General features: G+C 39.2%; 3 protein-coding genes across 3 annotated transcripts; 1 reads left to right on the forward strand and 2 right to left on the reverse strand.

Annotated features, from left to right (window-relative positions):
• Positions 1-8,762: 8,762 nt before the first annotated feature.
• Positions 8,763-10,550, reverse strand: LOC310856439 (trypsin-1-like; the record flags this gene model as incomplete). Its single annotated transcript, XM_083761871.1, has 6 exons — positions 10,481-10,550; positions 10,232-10,379; positions 9,675-9,922; positions 9,184-9,320; positions 8,967-9,068; positions 8,763-8,810 (listed from the first exon to the last, which is right to left on the reverse strand). The coding sequence occupies exons 1-6, from the start codon at positions 10,518-10,520 to the stop codon at positions 8,763-8,765; spliced, it is 723 nt and encodes a 240-aa protein (XP_083617997.1). The 5' UTR covers positions 10,521-10,550.
• A 4,606-nt stretch (positions 10,551-15,156) lies between these two features.
• LOC310856004 (trypsin-1-like) lies at positions 15,157-20,363 on the forward strand (the record flags this gene model as incomplete). The annotated part of the gene is made up of 6 exons (XM_083761219.1): positions 15,157-15,243; positions 16,459-16,606; positions 17,529-17,779; positions 18,536-18,672; positions 18,852-18,953; positions 20,316-20,363. Exons 1-6 carry the CDS (start codon positions 15,204-15,206, stop codon positions 20,361-20,363), a joined length of 726 nt encoding a protein of 241 aa, XP_083617345.1. The 5' UTR covers positions 15,157-15,203.
• Positions 20,364-22,877: 2,514 nt separating this feature from the next.
• On the reverse strand, positions 22,878-25,039 carry LOC310856437 (trypsin-1-like). The gene is made up of 6 exons (XM_083761869.1): positions 24,985-25,039; positions 24,608-24,755; positions 24,117-24,367; positions 23,665-23,801; positions 23,412-23,513; positions 22,878-22,997 (listed from the first exon to the last, which is right to left on the reverse strand). Exons 1-6 carry the CDS (start codon positions 25,022-25,024, stop codon positions 22,950-22,952), a joined length of 726 nt encoding a protein of 241 aa, XP_083617995.1. The 5' UTR covers positions 25,025-25,039; the 3' UTR covers positions 22,878-22,949.
• Between the last annotated feature and the right edge of the window lie 1,549 nt (positions 25,040-26,588).

Genomic DNA, 26,588 nt, shown 5'->3' on the forward strand with positions numbered 1-26,588 from the left:
TGTCCACCGTAAGATGAACCTAAGTAGGCTAGAATGGGGTTGCTAGGTGTAAGTATGTAGGACTAGTAGCATGCCAAAGTTTGTGCTATTGCCATAGAGAATGCATTGGGCGTTTAAGTTAAATAACTCATAAACTACAAAACATAAAAATAAAAAAAAGTTCCAGCATGTGTCTCCACAGTAAGCTGAATAATAAAAAGTGTGAATGGAGTTTCTAGGTGAAAGTGACTTTTGACGTGCCTATAGAGCTGCCATTGAGCCCCATGTTAAATGTCTCAAATTTGAAAGCACTATATTTCTAAAACTATGAAACATTTCAAAGATTCCTTTTCAGGCAAACATGTCCACCGTAAGATGAACCTAAGTAGGCTAGAATGGGGTTTCTAGGTGTAAGTATGTAGGACTAGTAGCATGCCAAAGTTTGTGCTATTGCCATAGAGAATGCATTGGGCGTTTAAGTTAAATAACTCATAAACTACAAAACATAAAAATAAAAAAAAGTTCCAGCATGTGTCTCCACAGTAAGCTGAATAATAAAAAGTGTGAATGGAGTTTCTAGGTGAAAGTGACTTTTGACGTGCCTATAGAGCTGCCATTGAGCCCCATGTTAAATGTCTCAAATTTGAAAGCACTATATTTCTAAAACTATGAAACATTTCAAAGATTCCTTTTCAGGCAAACATGTCCACCGTAAGATGAACCTAAGTAGGCTAGAATGGGGTTGCTAGGTGTAAGTATGTAGGACTAGTAGCATGCCAAAGTTTGTGCTATTGCCATAGAGAATGCATTGGGCGTTTAAGTTAAATAACTCATAAACTACAAAACATAAAAATAAAAAAAAGTTCCAGCATGTGTCTCCACAGTAAGCTGAATAATAAAAAGTGTGAATGGAGTTTCTAGGTGAAAGTGACTTTTGACGTGCCTATAGAGCTGCCATTGAGCCCCATGTTAAATGTCTCAAATTTGAAAGCACTATATTTCTAAAACTATGAAACATTTCAAAGATTCCTTTTCAGGCAAACATGTCCACCATAAGATGAACCTAAGTAGGCTAGAATGGGGTTGCTAGGTGTAAGTATGTAGGACTAGTAGCATGCCAAAGTTTGTGCTATTGCCATAGAGAATGCATTGGGGGTTTAAGTTAAATAACTCATAAACTACAAAACATAAAAATAAAAAAAAGTTCCAGCATGTGTCTCCACAGTAAGCTGAATAATAAAAAGTGTGAATGGAGTTTCTAGGTGAAAGTGACTTTTGACGTGCCTATAGAGCTGCCATTGAGCCCCATGTTAAATGTCTCAAATTTGAAAGCACTATATTCCTAAAACTATGAAACATTTCAAAGATTCCTTTTCAGGCAAACATGTCCACCGTAAGATGAACCTAAGTAGGCTAGAATGGGGTTGCTAGGTGTAAGTATGTAGGACTAGTAGCATGCCAAAGTTTGTGCTATTGCCATAGAGAATGCATTGGGCGTTTAAGTTAAATAACTCATAAACTACAAAACATAAAAATAAAAAAAAGTTCCAGCATGTGTCTCCACAGTAAGCTGAATAATAAAAAGTGTGAATGGAGTTTCTAGGTGAAAGTGACTTTTGACGTGCCTATAGAGCTGCCATTGAGCCCCATGTTAAATGTCTCAAATTTGAAAGCACTATATTTCTAAAACTATGAAACATTTCAAAGATTCCTTTTCAGGCAAACATGTCCACCATAAGATGAACCTAAGTAGGCTAGAATGGGGTTGCTAGGTGTAAGTATGTAGGACTAGTAGAATGCCAAAGTTTGTGCTATTGCCATAGAGAATGCATTGGGGGTTTAAGTTAAATAACTCATAAACTACAAAACATAAAAATAAAAAAAAGTTCCAGCATGTGTCTCCACAGTAAGCTGAATAATAAAAAGTGTGAATGGAGTTTCTAGGTGAAAGTGACTTTTGACGTGCCTATAGAGCTGCCATTGAGCCCCATGTTAAATGTCTCAAATTTGAAAGCACTATATTTCTAAAACTATGAAACATTTCAAAGATTCCTTTTCAGGCAAACATGTCCACCGTAAGATGAACCTAAGTAGGCTAGAATGGGGTTTCTAGGTGTAAGTATGTAGGACTAGTAGCATGCCAAAGTTTGTGCTATTGCCATAGAGAATGCATTGGGCGTTTAAGTTAAATAACTCATAAACTACAAAACATAAAAATAAAAATAAGTTCCAGCATGTGTCTCCACAGTAAGCTGAATAATAAAAAGTGTGAATGGAGTTTCTAGGTGAAAGTGACTTTTGACGTGCCTATAGAGCTGCCATTGAGCCCCATGTTAAATGTCTCAAATTTGAAAGCACTATATTTCTAAAACTATGAAACATTTCAAAGATTCCTTTTCAGGCAAACATGTCCACCGTAAGATGAACCTAAGTAGGCTAGAATGGGGTTGCTAGGTGTAAGTATGTAGGACTAGTAGCATGCCAAAGTTTGTGCTATTGCCATAGAGAATGCATTGGGCGTTTAAGTTAAATAACTCATAAACTACAAAACATAAAAATAAAAAAAAGTTCCAGCATGTGTCTCCACAGTAAGCTGAATAATAAAAAGTGTGAATGGAGTTTCTAGGTGAAAGTGACTTTTGACGTGCCTATAGAGCTGCCATTGAGCCCCATGTTAAATGTCTCAAATTTGAAAGCACTATATTTCTAAAACTATGAAACATTTCAAAGATTCCTTTTCAGGCAAACATGTCCACCGTAAGATTAACCTAAGTAGGCTAGAATGGGGTTGCTAGGTGTAAGTATGTAGGACTAGTAGCATGCCAAAGTTTGTGCTATTGCCATAGAGAATGCATTGTGTTGCGGAGGATGAGAGGAATGCTCTCATCCTCCGCAACACCCATTCTAGTACACCGCTATACACCGCGAGGATATGGGCTATAGCCCATATCGTACGGCATACTATACTGTAGCACGCCGTTTTTCATCATTTTTGAGGATTTGAAAAAAATAAAAAAAATAAAAAAACGATGGGTTATAGCCCATTGTTTTTTGAATTTTTGATTTTTCTTAATCCTCATTTTCATCATTTTGGACCATGGGCTATAGCCCATAACGTACGGCATACTATAGCACGCCGTTTTTCATCATTTTTGGGGATTTGAAAAAAATGAAAAAAACGCCCATTGTTTTTTTGAATTTTTGAATTTTTGAATTTGTTTTCATCCTCGTTTTTCATCATTTTGGACCATGTGCTATAGCCCATATCGTACGGCATACTATAGCACGCCGTTTTTCATCATTTTTGAGGATTTGAAAAAAACGAAAAAAAATAAAATAAACATGGGTTATAGCCCATCGTTTTTTGAATTTTTGAAAAAAAGATTATCCTTGTTTTTCATCATTTTTGACCATCCCACTGAGCAATAGCCGGCTATTAGACGTGCGTCAAAAAATGGTATAAAAAACGTCCAAAAATAGACGTCTAAAACACGTCTATTTTTAGACGTTTTTTATCCCATTTTTAGACGCTCATCTAATAGCCCATATCGTACGGCATACTGTAGCACGCCGTTTTTCATCATTTTTGAGGATTTGAAAAAAATGAAGAAAAAAAACATGGGTTATAGCCCATCGTTTTTTGAATTTTTGAAAAAATAAATTATCCTCGTTTTTCATCATTTTTGACCATGGGCTAACCGTACGGCATACTATAGCACGCCGTTTTTCATCATTTTTGAGGATATTAAATAATGTCAAACTCACCAACATTGCAGCTGTACAGAAAGCTTGAATTATCTACAATGTATTTGTTTAATAAAAATCCTGTAGACATGTTATGAGCTACTCTCTGACAAGAAACTCCTTGCAGATGATTTTTTCCTGAAGTGTTGGAGTTCGGAAGTGCTCGTTGACTAGGTAGCACCTTGATGGCAAGATCGCAGCCGTGTGCATCTCATCAATTGGTTCTAGTTCTAGTGAACAGAAATAATAAATAAATATACTTGGTAAAAATGAACCATGTAAATACAACAAATTGAGCAGAGCACTGCAGGGAGTCGAACCCCATTCCGGTAAACCAGAAGTACCACAACCAGTGCCTTGGTTTTTGTTTTGTTTTACGAGGTCCATTTGTTGAAATTTAAATTTTGCATTTCAACGGTAAAGTAATTTCACAATTGACATTGTAGGCAATAATTAATAACGGTATGGCACCAGGCCAAAGCCATGGGGGGAGATGTTTTGAACTCTGAGTGTGTGTGTGTGTGTGTGTGTGTGTGTGTGTGTGTGTGTGTGTGTGTGTGTGTGTGTGTGTGTGTGTCCGTCAGTCTGTTAACAGCTAATCTCCAGCACCATTAAGCACTTGTTCAATTCATCAAAACATTTAGAGACGTACAAATAGACACAGAACAGAACAGGATTTCATCATAAAGGAGGTAAAAAGGGAAAAGAAACATGAGGGGGAAAAGTGGGGGGGGGGGATTCAGATTTTACGTTTTTAGATTTAGTATCGAATTGCAGCCGTCCGTATTTCAAACAAAGACTGTTAACTATAAAATAAAGCATTACACTTGTTCAATTCATTAAAAAAAAACCGACAGGTCGTTTTTCATGGGGGGGGCACTGGGGGGGGCACTGAGACGAAAATCACTCCGAGACCCTGGTCCATGGTCTGAGTGATTTTCACCTTTTTTTCAAATCCTCCGAAATAGTGAAAAAATGCCACACCAAGCTCAGCAAGCTGTAACTCACAAGCTAATGGGGGTTCTAATAAATAAATCAAAAAAGAACCTGGGGGTTATCATCTATGAAAAGGCAACACAATGAGCAGAATATAAAAAACTAGAAAAAGTGCCCTTCCGGGCACAGGTCTCCACCAGGTTATCCACAGATCCGTGCAGTTAGAGGTAAAAACACTTTTCGGCCAGTTATAGCGCCACCTTGAGGCTGAGTTGAAATTGTTCATGTGGCATTTCGTCCTCGGCCTAGTGGGAATGTGGGTGCACAATTTCACGGAAATCACGCGATGTGTTCATGATTTGCAGCATTTTGTTTGAAACTGAGCACTCCTGTGAACTTTGGAAGCCAATCTTAACCAATCAGGATGGAGTGTGAGAAATGTGAAAGACCCGTTTCGTTGAATGGCTCTAGAGAGACTGTGTACCAATTTGCGTGATGTTTGGACAAAATCTGTAGGTGTACTGTGCAAAAACTTGTTTTGCACAAAGCGGCCTCCTGGTGGCGCTATAACAGGCTGTTCTGGAAAGTTTGGGGCAGAGGTTCATCGTTGGCATCCAGGGAGTGTGTGTGCAAAATATGGCATCGACCGGGTTAACGGTGGCCGAGATTAGCTGTTCACGGACACACGGACACACGGACGGACACACGGACGGACGGAGTGCAAAACATACTCTCCCCACATGCCTTCGGCCTGGTGGAGACAATAAACCATGTAAATACAACAAATTGAGCAGAGCACTGCAGAAAGTTGAACCCTGTTCTGGTAAACCAGGAAGTACCACACCAGTGCCTTGAGTTTGTTTTGTTGTAATTTACAGGTAATATACAGTGGCGGGACACTTGGGGGACACTGGGGGGGCACTGGGGAGACACTGGGACAAAAATCACTCCGAGACCATGGGCTATAGTCCATGGTCTTGGAGTGATTTTCGTCTTTTTTTCAAATCCTCAAAAATGATGAAAAACTGCATGCTATAGTATGCCGTCCGAGGTCATGGGCTATAAATGATGAAAACGAGGATTTGAATAAAAGACGAAAATCGCTCCGAGACCATGGGCTATAAGGTAAAATAGCAACAACAACAAAAACATATACAGTATAGAATATATAAATATCAACAATGGTGTACAATTTGCATTGCTAACTGTTTATGTCCTCGTGAAGACTATGTAATATTGACGTTATACGATTTTTATACATTTTATCATGTAGTGTAGTGTTTGATCTGAGAATGGGATATTTCTTTTTAGATAATTGCAAGGACAAATCAAACTTTTTGAAATTAATGGAATTTAAATGATATGAGCACACAGGAACGTCAGGACAATCATTTCACAACCACTTTTGTTAGCAAAAATATACACCATAGCTGCTTTAGCAATGCAAAAAAATCCTTGATTTTAGTAATAGCATGACTTTATTAAGACACGCAAAATAAGGAGATGTTTGAGCCATACTGTACCTTGGCATAGACACCAGGGTAGTTATTCTCAGTACAACCGTATCCCCAGGACACAACACCCGGCAGCTCACCGTTACACACGACAGGGCCACCAGAGTCACCCTGAGAGAGAGAGACAGTGAGAAAGAAAGAAAGAAAGAAAGAAAGAAAGAAAGAAAGAAAGAAAGAAAGAGGCACAAGAAATACATTAATTTCTCAATAAAATTAAATTTTTAAACAGTAGGCCTATTGTAAAAGGGATGACCAATAGGCTGTTCTGACATGCCATTGCTTTACTATTCAGATGGTGGAAAAGGAGGACCTCTGCAGGTGAACCTTGTTGACTACAGTACCTGGCAAGAGTCCTTGCCTCCCTCCAGGTATCCAGCACAGAACATGGAGTCAGTAATCTGGCCAGGGTAGGAGTTGTAACAGTCACTATCAGACAGGATTGGAATCTCCAGGCACTGCAGCTTGTCACTGTCGTCCCCTGGGGTACATACATGTCATAGTGGAAATGGTTTAAAACAACAGAGGAAAAGTTAATCCGAATCTATGCATAGATTTATCAAAGCATATGTTAAGAACAACATAGGGGGCACGGTGGCACAGTTGGTAGTGCTGTCGCCTCACAGCTAGAAGGTCCTGGGTTCTGGACGCTGTGGGTGCTGGCGTTGTGTTTCCTCCTCTGAGTCATCAGTGCCCATACCCGAAGGCGGGGTTGGCGAAAGGGCCTTTCTGTGTGGAGTTTGCATGTTCTCCCCGTGTCCCCTAGGGTAGGTAGTAGGTACCCTCACAAAAAACATGCAGTAATCCTGGTCACTAAACTGCCTCCCCCTGGCCAGCCGGGGCGCCTGATAGAGGGGAAAGGAACTGGTTGGAATAACGTGTTCCTTCCACGCGCTACGTCCAACCAGGGAAACTCCCCCCTGTCAGGTGTAAAGGAGCAACTTGGACACTCAGGCATGAAGGAAGCATGAGTTCAAGTCCGTTGCTCTCCCCTTGTCCCCCATATATGGGGACTAGGTTGGCGGAGGGTGTGTAGAGCCCAGGATCACATTAGATGATTTGATTAGGTGAAAAATGGGTTACAAAATCGTGGGATAAAAAATATATATATTAAAAAAAAAGAATGCAACATAGCATTAAGGATGCAACCACTATATGATTACATTTGGTAAGTAAGTAGGTTGGAGAGGCAGCAAAGTCATGGCACTTGTTCCCACATGTTCTTCGACTCATGGGGAACACATCTGGAACTTTGACCAGTAAGCTCTGCCGTAATGGCTCTGTGAAACGTTGTACACACAATCTATTGACCATTATCTGAAGATAAATTTGAATTTGAAAGAATTAACAGCGAACACACTGTATGATGATCCCTAAAACCAGGACACATAATTGTTATCAAAAACACTGACTGATTTTGCGGTTTACAATGGAACAATGAATAGCTCAGTTGGAAGAGGCCTTTAGACCACAAAGTCATGGGTTCAAATCTGGGCACTGCCAAGTCAGTGTATGAGTCTTCAAGAACCCCCACAATCAAAACTGACTGCATAATTGTTCTTATTGCCGTCCTGCTTGGTCCCGCCATATCGCTGCTTGCAGCTATATTTTGAGTTTAAATCGATTCTTCAACAGTGATTTAAGCTGCTTATGACTTATGATTGATTTAACACATCCAATAAGGGAGGTAAACTTAAATCAAGAAAAGCCTGAGAGGAGGTTTAAATATGGATGAGGTGAGAGACTACATGCAGGTGGCAGGAGTCACAGAGGAAGACGCAGCTCAGTGTGCCGTCAACATCGCCTGGTTTATGCAAGCTACCTTTTTTATACCTTAGGGCTATTACACAATGGAAAACACATTAGTATAACACTGAAATGTTACAGGTGCTAAGCTGGGTAGGTGGTATTGGAATTGGATGTAATTGTATTGGAATATATTGTATGAACTATGATCATTCAAAGCCATTTGTGCACTATATTATTCAACATTGCTATACTCCAGTTAGCCTGATGTCTGCTAAAAAGAAGCTACCATCAATATTATAACTACTGTGAGCACATTTCTATTTATAGAAATTCTGCTCTTAGAGGTTTGAAATGTATTATAAAATTACCTGCAACTAGCAGCAACAGGAGGAGAAAGTTCAGGTCTTCGTGCATGTGTGTCACAAGTGTGTACTGCATTTACAGGTTGCATCTCTTAAGTACAGTATTACTGTACAAGCGATATTCATTGGATTGGTAACCAGTGCCACAAATAATGAATCTCAATCTTTTAGGTAATTTTTTTTTAATTAAACATCATTAAAGCAGAAATTACACATTATTAATAAACATTATTATTCATTTTGCCGGGGACCCCCTGGAGGCCTCTGATGGACTCCACTATTTGAACCACTATTTTAAAGTAAACGTGTACATTAATTCAAAACATCTCAGACAAAATCTGAATCATTATTTAAGCAAAGAAAAATGAAATAGACTTCACAGATAAAGTTCAAATGATTTATTTTCCAGTACAAAGGATGGAACACACACATGACATGATGATAAAGTGCATGAATTGGACTGGAGAATGATCAGGATCACTTAGTATTTGGCCATGGTGTCCTGCAGCCACTGATTGAAGATGCAGACCTAAACAAGAGACATTAGGAGTTAGTAAATCACATCATTCATTTGTCAATCCAACAGAAGTTAAACCTGACGTGGAATGGAAATTCTTCCAGTGTTAGCTTAAATACAATACAGAGTAAATAATGATTTATTATTTCAGGTGGTTTTAAGTGTTACCTTGGCGTAGACACCAGGGCGGTTCCTCTCAGCACAACCGTATCCCCAGGACACAACACCCTGCAGCTCACCGTTGCACACAACAGGGCCACCAGAGTCACCCTGAGAGGAGGGATGTGAAAATTAGCCTGAGTGGAACGATGATTATATATCTAAATAATGATCAAGGTCAGAGATACCTTATTATATAAGTATGGGAAATGTTAACTATATATACCTGGCAAGAGTCCTTGCCTCCCTCCAGGTATCCAGCGCAGAACATGGAGTTGGTGATCATGCCAGGGTAGGAATTGTCACAGTCCTCGTCAGAGAGGATGGGAAGGTCCAGGCACTGCAGCTTGTCGCCGCTAACAGCTGCGAGTCAAACAGATTTTAGGTGGAAAGTGGTTTGAATGACAACAAACAGTGTAAAGACGCAACATTTGTGATTGACAATCTTTTCACTATAATTGTTAACGTGTCCAACTTTTGAATTTTGGTACTTACCACTAATCATCATGATAGGTGAATTAATTAATAATAATGTAGAAGCATATAGGGCATAGCATTATAGTCTGGTATTTGTTTGCTTTATTGTTACATGTCTTGTGACTATTGTTGATGTGTCTGTTTTGTCTGATAAAATCTATGAAAATTATATATAAAATACTGAACGTCTGAACCATTTTCCATTTTTTTATTTGCCTCCCAGAAGGATAATTTACTCACAGCTCTGGGTGTTGCCCCATCCAGAGACTAAGCACATGGTGCCAGCGGGGGCACAGGAAGTGGGCAGAGCCACAGCCTGCACATACTGGTTGAGGCTGGCGGGTTTGCTCAGCTTGATCAGCATGATGTCATTGTCGATGTTGTAGGAGCTGTAGTTAGGGTGACGGATGACACGGGAGGAGGAGATGAACTGCTCGGTATTCTCGGTGACCCTGATGTGGTGCTCGCCAAGACGAACCTGAACACGGCTGTAGAAGTAAAATGGGTATGTGTGTTGAATTTGCTTGGAAATACAGGAGAGAAAGCTCTTGTAGAACTTCTTAAGCCATGTAGTAGAACGGTACATAACTTCTCAGCTTGACTCCCACAAATGTCCCTAACAAAGGTAAAATAAGAAAAATACAGGTAGAGGGAAGGGTCTCTATAGATATAAACTATACACTTCTAGTGGTTCATGAGTGATGATTGAAAGAGATTTTGAAGTTTGAATGAGATTATTCATTATTGTATTTCCCATGAAAATCGTACTCATAAAAATGTTTTAAGGGTTGTCTTACGACTTGTAGCAGTGAGCAGCAGACACAACCCAGTTCTCGTTGACCAGGGAGCCACCACAGAAGTGGTAGCCAGAGTTCAGAGACACTGTATGGGGCTCGGAGTGTTTCTCACACTCATATCCTCCGACGATCTTGTCCTCCTCAGCAACTAAAAACATACATCAGTTTAAATAAGATTGAACAGTTTAAAGTTTTGCATGTATGCAAAAGCATAGTTATATTTCTTACTGCAATAACCCTGATACTCACAAGCAGCTCCGATGAGCAGAACAAAGATCAGAGACATCATGGTTGCTGTGTGATGCAGTCGATGAGAGGACTTCACCTGGACCTCTTGTTTATAAACCCACAACCCTACTCTGCTACGCTCCCTGATTGGTTGAATAATAGCATAATTTAAAATATTTGCAGGTACTGACAAGCTGGAATTGGCAGGCATCCTGAATGTTGATGCCAAGAGGCCAGTGCTATCTGGTAATACACTGCAACAGATGTATTGTTCACATAATGTCGTTACTCATTAGGTAAAATAAGTCGGAAAGAAAACTTCTGTTCGATATGTTTGTGAACTACCCATCCAGAATGGATGAAAATAAGGTAATATGTTTACCTTATTTTCACTGGTCAGTTGTGAGAAAATAAATATGGTGTCACAACATTTTTAGGATTAAGAGTAAACCATGGTTTAGAATCTAAACCAATGGTTCTCAACGTGGGATCTGGGGACCCATGAGCCTAGCTATAAAGGATTTATAGTTAGGAACTAAATCGCTGTTACTCTAAGAGTATGTAGAACTAATTGTATACCTTTGGTTCAATTTGTACACAGTTCCATTTGAGTTAAATTAACACTGATAGCAGATTATTAAATGGTTGAGAATCATTACTCTAAACGGTTGAAATTCTGTACATGAAGAGCTCTGAGCTCGAGTCAATGCCCTAAATTCATACTTGGTTACTTTTAGTACTTACTTGCTTACTTTTCCTTTCAATAACAGTATATTGTTAGTTAGTGTTAGTGTGCCTTAATTTATTTTTATTTTTTTTGCAAATGATCAAAGTATTATAGAAAATGATAGTGAAGGCAATACGTTTTTTGATAATTGAGATATAGATTTTTTCTTTTTTACATGATTTTTCAATTATGTTTCAATCACCACACCACACATAGGCCTAACTCCCAGGCCCTTGACTGAAGGTGTTTATAATATACAAGTGAAACAAAGAGTTTACTTAAGTGATGAAATCATATTCATTTGACGGGTTTAGGGCCGTCCCTCAAAAAGACTGTACATCATAAAGCAATTTAATTACACAAAAATGTGTACATCCCTAAAATGCTTTGTTTCATAATCACTTAAAGGAATATTTCACCCAAAACATGCTTGAAAATATCCCTTTTATATACTTTGTTACCCAGTATCCCTCAGGGGTCAGTTGGTCTCCTCCTTTTCCCCCTACATCTTAAAAATTGCCGATCTACAAGCTTCCTGCAATGTGTCGCATGATTGTGAGCTTGGTTATGACAAATACCCAGAAAAGGGTTAAAAACATCACATAACACCCATGTGACGTGAGGGGCGCTCTTATCAGCGTACATCATCATGACGTAACGTCAATTTGCTAAGACAGACAGACACATATGACGTAAATTCTCCATTCCATAGATCCTTCAAACATTGTAACTTATAAATATTTCCTTTGGCATCTAACATCCAGGGACAGACTGAACTATACTTTATGGCGATTGAAAATCTGCCACTCATCTACAGTGACATTTTCAGGCTCACACAAACAATTAATTTTATGATTTTTCTTTTTTTGATAAGATATGATACTTTTAGGATATGTAGGCCTATATATTGGGTCGTGAACAGTCAGGCCAATTTTGTTTCATACTGAACTTCTGTTACATGTGCTTTTTAGTCAAAAAATCAACCATAGATTTGGAGGTTTGGGCATCAAATTATGTTAGTTTGAACTAGTTCTAAATGTATTTCTGGCCTTTTTTTCAGGTATTCTTTCAGGTGAAACTATGTCCTGTGTAGTGTGTGTGTGTGTGTGTGTGTGTGTGTGTGTGTGTGTGTGTGTGTGTGTGTGTGTGTGTGTGTGTGTGTGTGTGTGTGTGTGAACCAGGCCATCTGCAGGACTCCACTCTTGCCATTTTAAGATTAGACACAGAACACGTTGCATAAGACTAATCCAGAACACTTTTACGATTTCATATCTGTTCATTTTACTACATATTATGAAATTGTTCACAGCATCAACGCATAACAAATCACATAACCGTTTTAATCCAAACAAAGTATAGCTACCAATGTGAGTCCCTGCCATTAAGGAATAAAGTATAGGCTATGAATTGTGATGTAGTAAGAATGCACGTTAAAGAGAGAAGCTGCTAAACAGCTGAACGCCATGCACATCCCAGACCTACTAGGTGGATCAAAATCAGTAAGATTGTATAATAGAATAAAAACATACTTTATGTAACACTTTGAGTTACATAAGTAAACCTGCATTTGGGAGCAGCAATACTGGTGTGATTCTTTTTTTTTTTTTAATATACCGGTAGTAGTAAGAATGCACACGTTTTATTTCAGAAATGGCTGAAGCGCTATTTATTTATTTAAATACCATAATTAAATTATACAGATTCCTTACAGGAGCAACACAGTTTGGTCTTGTACATAATTGTTTCTGATCATCCTGATTGGTCCACAAAGTGTGTTCGGGGAGTGTCCTGGAGGGACTGACCACTGTTGGGACTGACCACTCCATAAACAGAGGTCCAAGAGACGAAACGACAGAAACACACAGCAACCATGAGGTCTCTGGTCTTCATTCTGCTCATCGGAGCTGCTTGTGAGTATAGGCCTAGATCTGAAAGACATTTGCCTAACCTATTCTTTCATGCATAGTCCGCCATGGCACCGTTGGAGGTGCGACAAAGAAAGCAGGAAGACCATCCTTCTGTATGAAATAATTATTTAATTCTCCCATTCTCTGCATTGTTCATGCATGAAATTCATACAATATGTTCCCTTATTTGGTTATAAACATAAACAGTCCCTATTTCATGGTTAATAAACACCACCACCAAGGAAATAGGCTTAGCCTACATAAAACCAAAATAAACAAAACAATATGTAACAGAAACATCCAATCATAGATTTAATCAATTAATAAATAAACCTGGCTGTCTACAGCAAACAGTACATTAACTAGCTTTACATATTAATTTCCTGACAACCCAACATGTTATACTAGAAAATACCAATAAGAATAATTAAAGGAGCATTCAGTGATTTGGGTGATTTGGATAACAAGATGTGCACATGCATGCTCTACAGTGGGGGGACACGCGACAGGCCAACAGCACACACACCAAGGCCCGCCTCCGCTCGATCATGATTAGCAGAAGGCCCCTCTCTATCCTGATTGGATGAAAGCTGGGCCACCTAGCCAAAAAAGGAACCTACGGTTTTTTGTGAGGAACTCCTTATGGTCAGCACACTATATAGTAGGGAGGATTATCACAACAAAACAAAAAAAGAAGTGCTATTTGAATTAAGTGAAATCACTGAATATACCTTTAACTAAAAATAAGATGAAATGACATAGCTATAGTTGGTGACTATAAACATGTCCATTTTCAACTGTATTTTGGCAGTTGTGTTTCCAAAACAAGTTCTATTTCAATTTTAACATCCACAGGCCCATGTCCGAAATGTCTTTGTGTCCACAAGCCCTCCAACTTAATCATGAGGATTTTCCATATTTAGCCATTATGGCTGGAGTTCTAAAATACATATTTTGGACCTTCCAGTCAAACGCTCTCCGATTTGGACTAGGCTATTTGTTTGTTTTTGCTTTTTGGCCATAAAGACATGCTTCCTCCCATTTGTTTTCAGAAGGGTTATTATTATTCTGAATTTCAATTCCAACGTTTTGTTTTGTTTCCAAATCTTTATTTTTAATGTCTTGTTGCATGCTCTGTAAAATCTTAAAATAATAATTTCTCTGTTCTATATTGGATGGTTCCTTTAATATTTCCCATTCTTTATTTTTCTGTACATAATGCCCTGAATTGTAAATATGTACGCTGGTCAAGAACAGGTAAATTCAATTCTTGAATGAGTTGTTGAAATCATTGTAATACTTGTCCTTCAAATAGCTACTTATGTTGCCTATAGAACTGGAGGTCTGAAACAGTGAAACGTGATCAGTAACATGAAGTACATCTCAGTGACATCACAAAGATGTACTTCATAATGTATAGTGAAATGTTGAAAGTGCGTGGAAGTCCCCTTTAAATAAACAGGCAGGCTTGAACCTCCTCTGTATCTGGGTGTCATTGCAATGCATGTGTGCGTGTGCCGTGTGCCGTGTGCGCGTGTGTGCGTGTGTGCGCGTGTGTGTGCGTGTGTGTGTGAGACCAGGCCATGTGCAGAGCTCACTTCCACGTCAAGGTTAGAAACAAAGTTTCGCACCATTTACCAAGGAAACAAATAACAAGAACAGGACATTTTGTACCCACTTTTTAAGATGTTCTTTTACTATTGACGTTAATATACAAATGTTCAAAGCACCAAAATGTACAGATAATGCAGAATATCCAAGACAATTTGCAATGCGCTCAATTGAGTTACTTCAAATAAAGAATCGCTATAGCTACCAATAATGTTCCTTCCACTAAGGAAGAACATTTTATGAATTATAATGTCAGTAGTATTATTTTCTTTTTGAAATGGATGAAATTTATTTCTTCAAATACTGTTACCAAATTACCGCAATGTCTGCCTCTTAACACATTTTGGTATCATCGTCAGTACAACTGTTAAATATAATTTTAGCTGAGCAACCTGATTAGTCCACCACGTCTGTGGGGGGTGTGTCTATAGGGACTGATCACTCCATATAAACCAAGGGTTCAGGTGAAGTCCTCTCATCACAAGATCACACAGCAACCATGAGGTCTCTGGTCTTCATTCTGCTCATCGGAGCTATTTGTGAGTACTGGCCTAGATCCTAAAGACAATCCTTACCCAACATATTAATCCAAACCAAAACACATGTAACCATGAATCAGCCTGTAAGCTGCACCCAAAGGTAGAGTTCTCAACTTGCCAGAAAATGAAGGCCCGGCCTGGCCCTGGGTTCTGTATGAACAGCAGCAACAACAGCAGAAAAACGCATTCTAATGCATTCTAGATGCATTTTACGTGGGAGGAGTGGGAAAAATTGAGTACAGATTCATGGGTACATGTGTTTTGGTCTGGATTTCTCCTTTTAGTAACGTATTATTTGTAAGGCTGACACGATACTCGATATGTACCGAAAATGAATCGAAATTGATGTTCGATACGGTGTACTGAAATTACAAGCCATATCACGATTCTCACGCTATTTCATTATGTTAATCCCACACATGTGCACGTCCAAAGGAAGCCTCATTTTCAAAGAATGTTAACGCATCTTCTTAAAGAATCTAAATATCACACCTGTGTGAACTGAGCGGTGCAACTATACATGTATTGTTATACTGTACTGTGCTCTGTACTGTATTGTAGTGTACTGTGCTCTGTACTGTACTTTGATTATTTTTTGGAAAAACATCTTTGAGAAATTACATACAGTATAGTTACCGAGTGGGGGTTAGGCTTAGGCCTTCTCGCGTCCGATTCGAAACGGTCGAGAAATAACAGAGTTACCATGTGGGGGTCCCCAGAACGTCCAGACCCCCACGAACGCGCCCAGGGGGGCGGCCCTGTTCCGGCGAGCCTTTCCATGTACGAAACGGTTGAGAAATGACAGAGTTACCGTGTTGCAGCGTTCCGTGCTTGGACAGACATTCACACATAGAGACACGCATAGGGACACACATAGCTGCGTGATGGAGCGGAGGCACCGCTCAAAAATGTCAATGACTGTTAGGGCATAAAACCCAAAGTTAATATATTATTATTATTATATTAGATTTTCAGTTATTTATAATTTTTATTATAAATACAAGTTCTTTGTTGAGAAACAATTGTTGTTCTCTACAAATCAAGAGTCAATATTCTAATACCTTTGTGAATTGTGAGCTAAAAATCAAAGTCGAATCAAATCTTGGATTAGGCACATTGTGACACCACTGTTCAGTTCAGTTTGCCAACTGAAATTCCCAGTTGTTTATGGAGCACAGAATATCTAACAGCTTTACATCATGTGTGTGTTTTTAGTTGCGGAGGATGACAAGATCGTCGGAGGGTATGAGTGTGAGGAACACTCCAATCCCTATCAGGTGTCTCTGAACGCTGGCTACCACTTCTGTGGTGGTTCCCTGCTCAACGAGAACTGGGTTGTGTCTGCTGCTCACTGCTCCAAGCCGTAAGACAATCCTTTCAATATTTTAGGATGCCTTTTAACTCACTTGAATGTCATTTGAATGTTTAATGTTAGGGTTGAATGTTATTGTTACAATGTATCACAAGCATTGTAAACCCTTCTCATCGTCCCCTTCTTAAACAGCCCAAGTCATTTTTTTTTAAGTTTTTCAGGAAAGATAACAAAACTAAAAATCCCAAAACTATGATATGTCTTAATCATTTCACTAAATATATTTAACAATTCATGATTATTAAAATAAAAATAACACTGTCTGTCAGTTATGTAACATAAGAAGATTAAATAGGAATAAATAGGATTAAACCTGACTCAGGCCAAATTATTTACTGACTTAGACCTAGGCAATTACTTTTCTGCAAGTCTCAAAACCATGTGGCTTAGGCCAAACAAAGTCACACTAAGTTAGGCCATTATACTAAAAGGGGTGGGCGTTTCTGCCCAACATCAATGCTACACTTTGTTGACCAGAGTACCGAGTTCCATAATAGGCCCCCTCCTCACTCTGAATGTTCACCTATTATGACATGCCCAGAATCAAGATATATACGATATATAAAGAAGAAGGTGACAGACATAGCATGTGCCATAGACACACCGGGAAGCAAACTGGAATGTTCAATGGAACCATATACTCCAAATTTGTCATTAGTACAGACATTTTGTACACTCACTCACTCAATCACTCACACACTCTCTGGACCCTCCCAACTCCTCATATATTGTTTGAACAAAAATAGGCCATTTGCATGTGAACTCAGGTTATAGCCTACACATTTCTAGGTGAGATGTCTTTAAAATGTAAGTTCCCGTAATCGTAATCATTATATATCATCCAGTCAACATACATGTGGAGAGATACATCTCCCATTAACTCACGTTAATCCCCCTTTTCACCCAGTGTCAGCCGTACTCAGGTTCGTCTTGGCGAGCACCACACCATCCTCGAAGAGGGTACCGAGCAGTGGATCCAGTCCTCCCTTATCATCCGCCACCCCAACTACGACTCCTACAGAATTGACAATGACATCATGCTGGTCAAGTTGAGCAAGCCTGCTGTCCTCACCCAGTATGTGCAGCCTGTGGCTCTGCCCACTTCCTGCGCCCCCGCTGGCACCTGGTGCTTAGTCTCTGGCTGGGGCAACACCATGAACTTCTGTGAGTATAGCACCTTTTGAAAAAGTGAGTTAAGCTAAGTTAAGCTCAGTTACGGGCGTACCTGAGAAAAGGTGGATCTTGAATTTACCATAACAATTCAGTTGTGAACAATATTTACACATTATACGTACATTAGGCCTAATCTCTCCATTATTTGTGTAAGAGTGTGTGTGGTAATATCCCTCATCGTTGCCCTTAATCATCTTCATAATAATCATTTTAATAAACATTGACATTAAAGGGATTGTGACATTAAAAATAAGTTTTTGTAATTGTTCTTATTTTATAGTTTCCTGAGCTCAATTGCACACAAAAAACATGAACTTTTAACATTCAGCAGATTTTCTATGGCCTGGGGTTTTCTGGCTCAAACAAGTGCTCTGATTTGCCTATGGAGTGTGAGGTAAGACTCCACAAATCCCATATATGACATAGGGATTTGCCAGCAGATGTCACTGTTGAGGCCTGTTTGCCTGGTTTCATTGCAGCTCAAAAGGGTCAGAACACAGAGAAAACCACAGCCACCGAAAAAGAAAATCCACTGAATGTTCAAAGTTCCGGTTGTTGTAATTGAGGTCATAAAACCTAAAAGAAAAATAAAAAATAAAAAATTATGAAAATTAATATAATGGAACCTTTAAAAGTGTAATTATAATGGTTGCATCCTTAATGCTATCCTTAATGCTTAAAGCAGAGATCCGGATTTACTTTTCCTCTGTTGTTTTAAACCATTTCCACGCTTTGACCTGTATCCAGGGGATGATGAAGACAGGTTGCAGTGCCTGGACATTCCTATCCTGACTGATAGGGAATGTAAATTATCCTACCCTGGCCAGATCACTAGCAACATGTTCTGTGCTGGATTCCTGGAGGGAGGCAAGGACTCTTGCCAGGTACTGTAGTCAACAAGGCTCACCTGCAGAGGTCCTCCTTTTCCACATTCTGAATAGTAAAGCAATGTGTCAGAACAGCATACTGGTCATTCCTTTTTACATTAATATTGATGTATTGAGAAATTAATTGTTGTTCCACCTCGTTCTTTCCTCTCTCTCTCTCTCTCTCTCTCTCTCAGGGTGACTCTGGTGGCCCTGTCGTGTGTAACGGTGAGCTGCAGGGTGTTGTGTCCTGGGGCAACGGTTGTGCTCAGAAGAACTATCCCGGTGTCTACGCCAAGGTACAGTATGCAGTATAACAGAGACACCAATAAAGCAAGGACTGTGTATTGCTAAAGAGCAATACACAAGAGCAAACAATGTCTTTGAAATGTAGCCTACCATGAACTGTGAATTCAAAACTCTTTAGGACATACCACCAAAAGCACATTTTGCCCATGCAGTTCAATTAAGTTCAATTAAAAAAAGTACTCTTTCATACGAGGCAATTAGGCACCTTGTAGTGTGTTTAACAATACAACATTGTCAAGAAAAATATCTCTAAACCAACATTTAACTCTAGCATACAATAATACACTATCGAACAACATCAATATAGTACAGGCATTATATGGGAAAAAAGGGGTCAACCTCCAACTAATTGCAAAAAAACCAAACTCAGCTGATTTTGTATCTTACATATGTCCTGAATAACATACAAAAAGTTGCCTGAAATTGTCTGAGGGGAAAGTGTTTAAAATGACCTGTACAGTATGGCCACCATAGACATCCAATATAAGGCAAATAATTTCAAAATTTCCTTTTGCTTTAAGTAGCATGTGACATGTCAAACTAGGGTGTTTTCACGATGCTGAGTCCATTCCAAGCATTAGTTTTGCATAAAAACACTCCTTGGGCTAATAACGGCCATAGCCGTCATCACAAATGTGATGAGGTCAGCACATTTGGGCAGGCCGTTATTAGCCCAAGGAGTGTTTTTATGCAAAACTAATGCTTGGAATGGATTCAGCATCGTGAAAAGTTTGACATGTCACATGCTACTTAAAGCAAAAGGAAATTTTATGGTCTATGGTGGCCTACTGTACAGGTCATTTTCAACACTTCCCCTCAGACAATTTCAGGCAACTTTTTGTATGTTATTCAGGACATATTTATGTAAGATACAAAATCAGCTGAGTTTGGTTTTTTTGCAATTAGTTTGAGGTCAAATTACATTATTACTGGACTAATACAGACTACAAGAGGATTCGTGTCCTTAAAAATCACACTTTCATACTATTTTTTCATCATCATACATCACATTCCGTGCTCAGCCAATCAAAACATCGCTATGGGGTACACACGTTGCGCAGCAAATAACAAACATACAAAGCTGGGCATAGGAGGGGTTAGCGCCCATCAAAAGGTTAATCCTAAAATATCTCATATGGCAACGCAATAACTTGTTGTACACTGATACTCCATATGTGCTATTGTGGTATGTGCAATTTACAATGTTAAGGGGATCTCTAAAAGCAATAGCCATGAACAATACAGTACATAACTACGTACAGTATAGGCCACCTACACTATAGGCTACCTTACAAATATAGCTCAAAGCCTCAAAAGCCATGCTGAGTATGTTTTTCTGTCTCAATTTTCAGGTATGCCGGTACAACGAGTGGCTGGAGCAAACCATGGCCAGCAACTAAGTTTGATTCCATGTAGGCCTATATCTTTACAACTATCATCATCTCAGCTGTCATACATCAAACACTTTTTGCTGTTCCACTTACCCTTTTAGCCATCTTGCATAATAAAGTATTTGAGACTTTTACTTTGTTGTGATTGTCGTCATTATATTTAACGATAAAAAGATGAAAATCATTAAATACTGTCTATACCATAGTATGTCGTTTTTCATGATTTTCGCAGATAAAAAAGATGAAAATAGTTCATGGTTTACGACGACATACTCTAGTGCATCTGTAGACAACTTCAGTGCATCTGTATACCACTGTAATACATCTGTAGAGCACTGCCGTGATCTGTAGACCACTGTAGTGCATCTGTAGTGCGTGTGGAGTGGACCCGTTCTAGGGACTCTACTACAGCCATCTCTCCAACACCTCACCATGATAAGAGCTTATACCTTCAATGGATGTCAGTAGGAAACAGCCCTCCTCTGCACTTATGTCTTACACTGTCATCCCAGCATGAGTTGTTCTTTCATTTCAGTGAGGTGGTACTCGTCTCGTACAGTTCCAAGTAGATCTTGAGGATATTAATATGGAAAATGATCTGAATTATCCGCTTGGGGTTTTTTGGCCACTTTTGTCCTGTAATAGTCTAGTTAAGTGGAATCTTAATCTGAATATCCATTTAAATGGGGTACAGGGAATTATTGGGTACAAATTGTAGGGTAGCCTAATATGTATTCATGAATCATTTGTCTCTGTGAGTAGTTTACTTAAAAGGTTACGCATTTTCTCCATTTTGTTCCATTTTTGGGTTTTGTAATAGTGTAAGAACGGGTTAAAAAGGACTCCCATGGGACATTATTTCAGGTTGGTACCTTGTAGAATCTTTAAAAAAAAAAAACACTTCAAGAATTTAGGAAAATCGGTTGGCAAGAAATAATCCACCCCAAAAAGTTGCTGAAAAGAGAAGTATGTATGTGATCTTAACGTTTTCAGCTATTATTTGGCAGTTTTTGTCCTATAATAATTCAAGCATAAGATATGCTTGAATCTTAATAACAACAATGTCTATGTCCTTGGGTCCTAATTGTACTGAAACATGTGTTCATTTGTCCCTGTAGGTTGTTTATGTCAATAGTTCTCTTTTTTTCATTTTCAGATTTGGGTAGGATTGTGTAAGAAAGGGTTAAAAATTTACCCCATGGGACATTTTTTTGCCTGTTCGTAAAATACACCCTTCAAGGATTAGGAAAGAACAGGTGGCGTCAAAAAATCCACTCCAAAAAGTTATTGAAAAGACAAGTATCGATAAATTCTTGGCAATTTTTGTCCTGAAATAGAGTCAATAAATGCTTGAATCTTAACATTAATCACTTTAATTAAGTTGTCCAAGTTGTATAGAAATGTTGTCTCAGTATGTTGTTTCCTTCAAACGTTATGCTTGTTTCTATTGTTTTCATCTTGCGGTTTAGGGCCAGGATATGTGTAAGAAAGCTTTAAAACGGAACCCCATGGGACATTGTTTTAGCCTGTCACCTGGCAGAATCATATAAATACACCCTTCAAGGATTAAGAAAAAACAGGTGGCATTAAAAAATCCATCCTATGCGTGTGGACCCCCGTTCCAGACTAGTGGCATTTGATAGAACGGAGCCCAATCGCTGATTGGCTGGCTGCAGATTGGTTGTAGAATTCCATTGAATAGTATTGCTCAAATTGGGATTTTGTGAATGAAAGGATTTTGACAGCGTGGGAACGGAAGTCTATATATAGTTGAGTCGTAACCGTAACCGCGAAGAGCAAAGGTCCGTTTCTCAATGGATTTGTCTTCTAGGAGGGTTATTACACAAATCACAAAAATGCAAGGAAAATTCATGAGAGCCCCAAATCCATATGGCCAGTTGGCCACCATTACATGTAAGGCACAATAAGGCAAAATTACCTCAAATTCATTCTGCTTTCAGTAGCATGTGACGTGTCAAACTAGGGGGATTATGAATCCATTCCAAGCGTTAGTTTTGCACAAAAAACACTCGATCCTTTGGGCTAAAAAACGGCCATAGCCACTTGCCCAAATGTGCTCAAATCAAATGTGCTGACCGCATACCATTTGTGAGTTTTTTGTGCAAAACGAATGCTTGGAATGGATTCAGAATCATGAAAACCTCCTAGTTTGACACGTAACATGCTATTGAAAGCAGAATGAATTGTAGGTCATTTTTTGAAGGTAGGCAGTGGCGGTCCGTACTGAAATTAACTGGGCCTTCAACAATCTAGAGACGCGGAACGGCCGTGCACGAACCGACCGACGCCGCCGCCGCCGCCCCCCGCCGCACACCCATTGGTCACAATGGGTGTGCAAGCAAAGCATTATTGTTCCAGGCAAAATTATAATAAATAATTTGCTGTAATTTAAAAGGGAGGACTCATATTATGTGCAGGGAGTAGAAAATGTGTAATTCTGAAAGACTTTATTATGCCAGATGGGAAAATAACAATAAAGTGGGACTGCTGTCCCACTTTAGCATAGAGTGTTTGAGGTATGACGGCTGAGATGATGGTAGTTGTAAGATAGGCCTACAGGAGGTAGGATCAGACTTAGTAGCTGGCCATGGTTTTCTCCAGCCAGTCATTGAAAATGCACACCTAAAATGGAGACAGAAATATGTGAGATGGTTCAATCATCCAGGGTTGTATTGTCACATGCATTGCAGCTATTGTATAATATGTCATAATTACTAGTTATGAAATAAAATATTCTAAAATCAGATTAAAGTAAAATTGGAACAAAAAAGCTAAAATTAATTACACATATCGACAGTGGTATACAAACAATTACAATTCATACTGTAGTGTGTAGTGTATACTATAGCTAGTTAATGATTACTCTGCAATCTATTCAAAGGTGGAAAATAGAAAAAGACAAGACAAGACCAGATTTCAATACACTTGCTTGGTAGCCAAAAAGATACACGCCTCTTTTCTCAGATTCGTTTATAGCAGCTGCTGCTGTTTAGCAATGCAAATCCTTGCGTTTTCAATATGCGAGTCATTCTGTACCTTGGCGTAGACACCAGGGCGGTTCTTCTCAGCACAACCGTATCCCCAGGACACAACACCCTGCAGCTGACCGTTACACACGACAGGGCCACCAGAGTCACCCTGAGAGAGAGAGATACAATTCAACATCAAGAACAATCAATATTGTACAAGGAACGACCAATAGGCTGTACTAACACATTGCTTTACTATTCACAATGTGGAGAGGGAAGACCTCTGCAGGTGAACCCTGTTGACAACTTGACTACAGTACCTGGCAAGAGTCCTTGCCTCCCTCCAGGTATCCAGCACAGAACATGGCGTCAGTGATCATGCCAGGGTAGGAGTTGTCACAGTCCCTATCAGACAGGATGGGAATGTCCAGGCACTGCAGCTTGTCACTGTCATCATCTGGAGGTACATATAAGGTAAAATAATTGGAAATGGTTAAAACGGAAAAGTATATCTGCATCTATGCTTTTATCAAAGCATAAAGAATGCAACATAATAAGGATGCAACCATTATGATTGCATTTGGTTTTAATGTAAATGTTTCTGAAACAGAGAGTAACCATTGGACCTAATGTATAATGTGTAAATATTATACACAACTGAACTGTACTTAACTGAGTTATGGACCATTTAAATGCACATTTTCACCAGATTCACCAGTAACTAAGCTTAACCTGATCACTTTTTAAAAAGGTGCTCCTCCTGTATACTCACAGTAGCTCTGGGTGTTGCCCCATCCAGCGACTCTGCACATGGTGCCAGCAGAGGCACAGGAAGTGGGCAGAGCCACAGCCTGCACATACTGGTTGAGGGTGGCGGGTTTGCTCAGCTTGATCAGCATGATGTCATTGTCGGTGTTGTAGGAGCTGTAGTTGGGGTGACGGATGACACGGGAGGAGGAGATGAACTGCTCGGTACCCTCATCTTTCGCAATGTGGTGCTCGCCAAGACGAAGCTGAACGCGGCTATACATTTTTTTTGGGAGACAATGAAAAAGGGAAGACAGAATACAGGATGGACAGGTAAAAATCTCAGGCCAGGGTCAAATTGTATGTGAGAAAGTTTACAAGGTATCTAGAAATCATGATGTTTTCCATATCACTCAATATTAATTCGTACATTTAAGAGGTTTTCCATACACCAGGAAACACATAAGGTGAGTTCAACAAAATGCATTCTAAATATTATATCAGTGGTTTTCTTACGACTTGTAGCAGTGAGCAGCAGACACAACCCAGTTCTCGTTGACCAGGGAGCCACCACAGAAGTGGTAGCCAGAGTTCAGAGACACTGCATGGGGCTCGGAGTGTTTCTCACACTCATATCCTCCGACGATCTTGTCCTCCTCCGCAACTGTAAACACACACATGGTCCATGTAACTATAACACATTTTGTCCTCGGTAAACAGATGGGAAGTTAAAACAGTTAGAAGTTCAAGGTCTATATATTGATATCCCTTACCCCTCATCCCTAAACTTATTTGCCATTTCTTACTATTTTGAAAAACAAAAAAATGGCAAATAAGTTCAGGGATAAGGCAAGGGCCCGAAGTGTCTTTATAGGATCTAGGCCTATACTCACAAGCAGCTCCGATGAGCAGAATGAAGACCAGAGACCTCATGGTTGATGTGTGATTCTGTCGATGAGAGTACAGTACTTCACCTGGACCCCTGGTTTATATGGAAAGGTCAGTCCGTATAGGACACTCCCCACACACTTGGTGGACCAATCAGGTTGCTCAGATACTATCATAGTTGTAGAACGACCAACACGTGTTGCTCTTGTAAGGAATTAAATATATATATATATATATATATATATATATATATATATATATATATATATATATATATATATATATATATATATATATATATATATGAAAAACACTTCAAGAAAAGTTTTTGTCCTATAATAATTCAAGCATAAGATATGCTTGAATCTTAATAACAACAATTTCTATGTCCTTGGGTCCTAATTGTACTGAAACATGTGTTCATTTGTCCCTGTAGGTTGTTTATGTCAATAGTTCTCTTTTTTTCATTTTCGGATTTGGGTAGGATTGTTTAAGAAAGGGTTAAATATTAACCCCATGGGACCTTTTTTAGCCTGTTATCTGGCAGAATCGTAAAATACACCCTTCAAGGATTACGAAAAAACAGGTGGCGTCAAAAAATCCACTCCAAAAATGTATTGAAAAGACAAGTATCGATACATTTTTGGCAATTTTTGTCCTGAAATAGAGTCAATAAATGCTTGAATCTTAACATGAATCACTTTAATTAATTCCTTGGGTCCAAGTTGTATAGAAAAGTTGCCTCAGTATGTCGTTTCCTTCAAACATTATGCTTGTTTCTATTGTTTTCATCTTGCGGTTTAGGGCCAGGATATGTGTAAGAAAGCTTTAAAACGGAACCCCATGGGACATTGTTTTAGCCTGTCACCTGGCAGAATCATATAAATACACCCTTCAAGGATTAATAAAAAACAGGTGGCGTTAAAAAATCCATCCTATGCGTGTGGACCCCCGTTCCAGACTAGTGGCATTTGACAGAACGGAGCCAAATCGCTGATTGGCTGGCTGCAGATTGGTTGTAGAATTCCATTGAATAGTATAGACTAGTGGGTATGCACGTGACATCATCGTACCTGGAAGTTACGCGGGAACGCCCACTGAGTGGCAAAAAACTACTTTCTGGCCTTGACAGCCCATTCATCCAAACAGAAAAGTCCTGTCTGATTGCATTAAACAATGTTAAACTCAACAACATTGCAGCTGTACGAAAAGCTTGAATTATCCTCTTTCTATCTGCAAAGTTTTTGTTTCATAAAAATCCACCATAGAAACGTTATCAGCTACTTTCTGTCAAGAGTGTCAGAGTTTGGAAGTGCTTGTTTTCAATAACACAACATTTTGCTGCCTCCTGCATTATGTGACATTTAGAAACAGGTGGTATGCAGGACGGTTGAGTGATTTTCAACGAGCGCTTCCAAACTCCAACACTCCATGCTGCTCAATGTTTTGCCACTCAGTCTAGGTGAGGGAGGCGTGTCCTGATGGGAAAATCATGCATGTGCATACTCTCTATTGCTCAAATTGGGATTTTGAGAATGAAAGGATTTTGACAGCGTGGGAACGGAAGTCTATATAGTTGAGTCGTTTATGGCAGTTCCGTGACCGCGGA

The sequence above is a fragment of the Protomyctophum parallelum genome, assembly GCF_964188405.1.
Source record: "Protomyctophum parallelum genome assembly, chromosome: 3".
In the NCBI taxonomy this organism is placed as follows: Eukaryota; Metazoa; Chordata; class Actinopteri; order Myctophiformes; family Myctophidae; genus Protomyctophum; species Protomyctophum parallelum.

Excerpts from the sequence above, each read along its gene's own strand:
- LOC310856437 (XM_083761869.1), bottom strand. The coding sequence starts at position 25,024 with ATGAGGTCTCTGGTCTTCATTCTGCTCATCGGAGCTGCTT. Across the intron at positions 24,368-24,607 it reads GCTGCTCACTGCTACAAGTC|CCGCGTTCAGCTTCGTCTTG; the intron begins GTAAGAAAACCA and ends AAAAATGTATAG. Across the intron at positions 23,802-24,116 it reads GGGCAACACCCAGAGCTACT|ATGATGACAGTGACAAGCTG; the intron begins GTGAGTATACAG and ends ATGTACCTCCAG.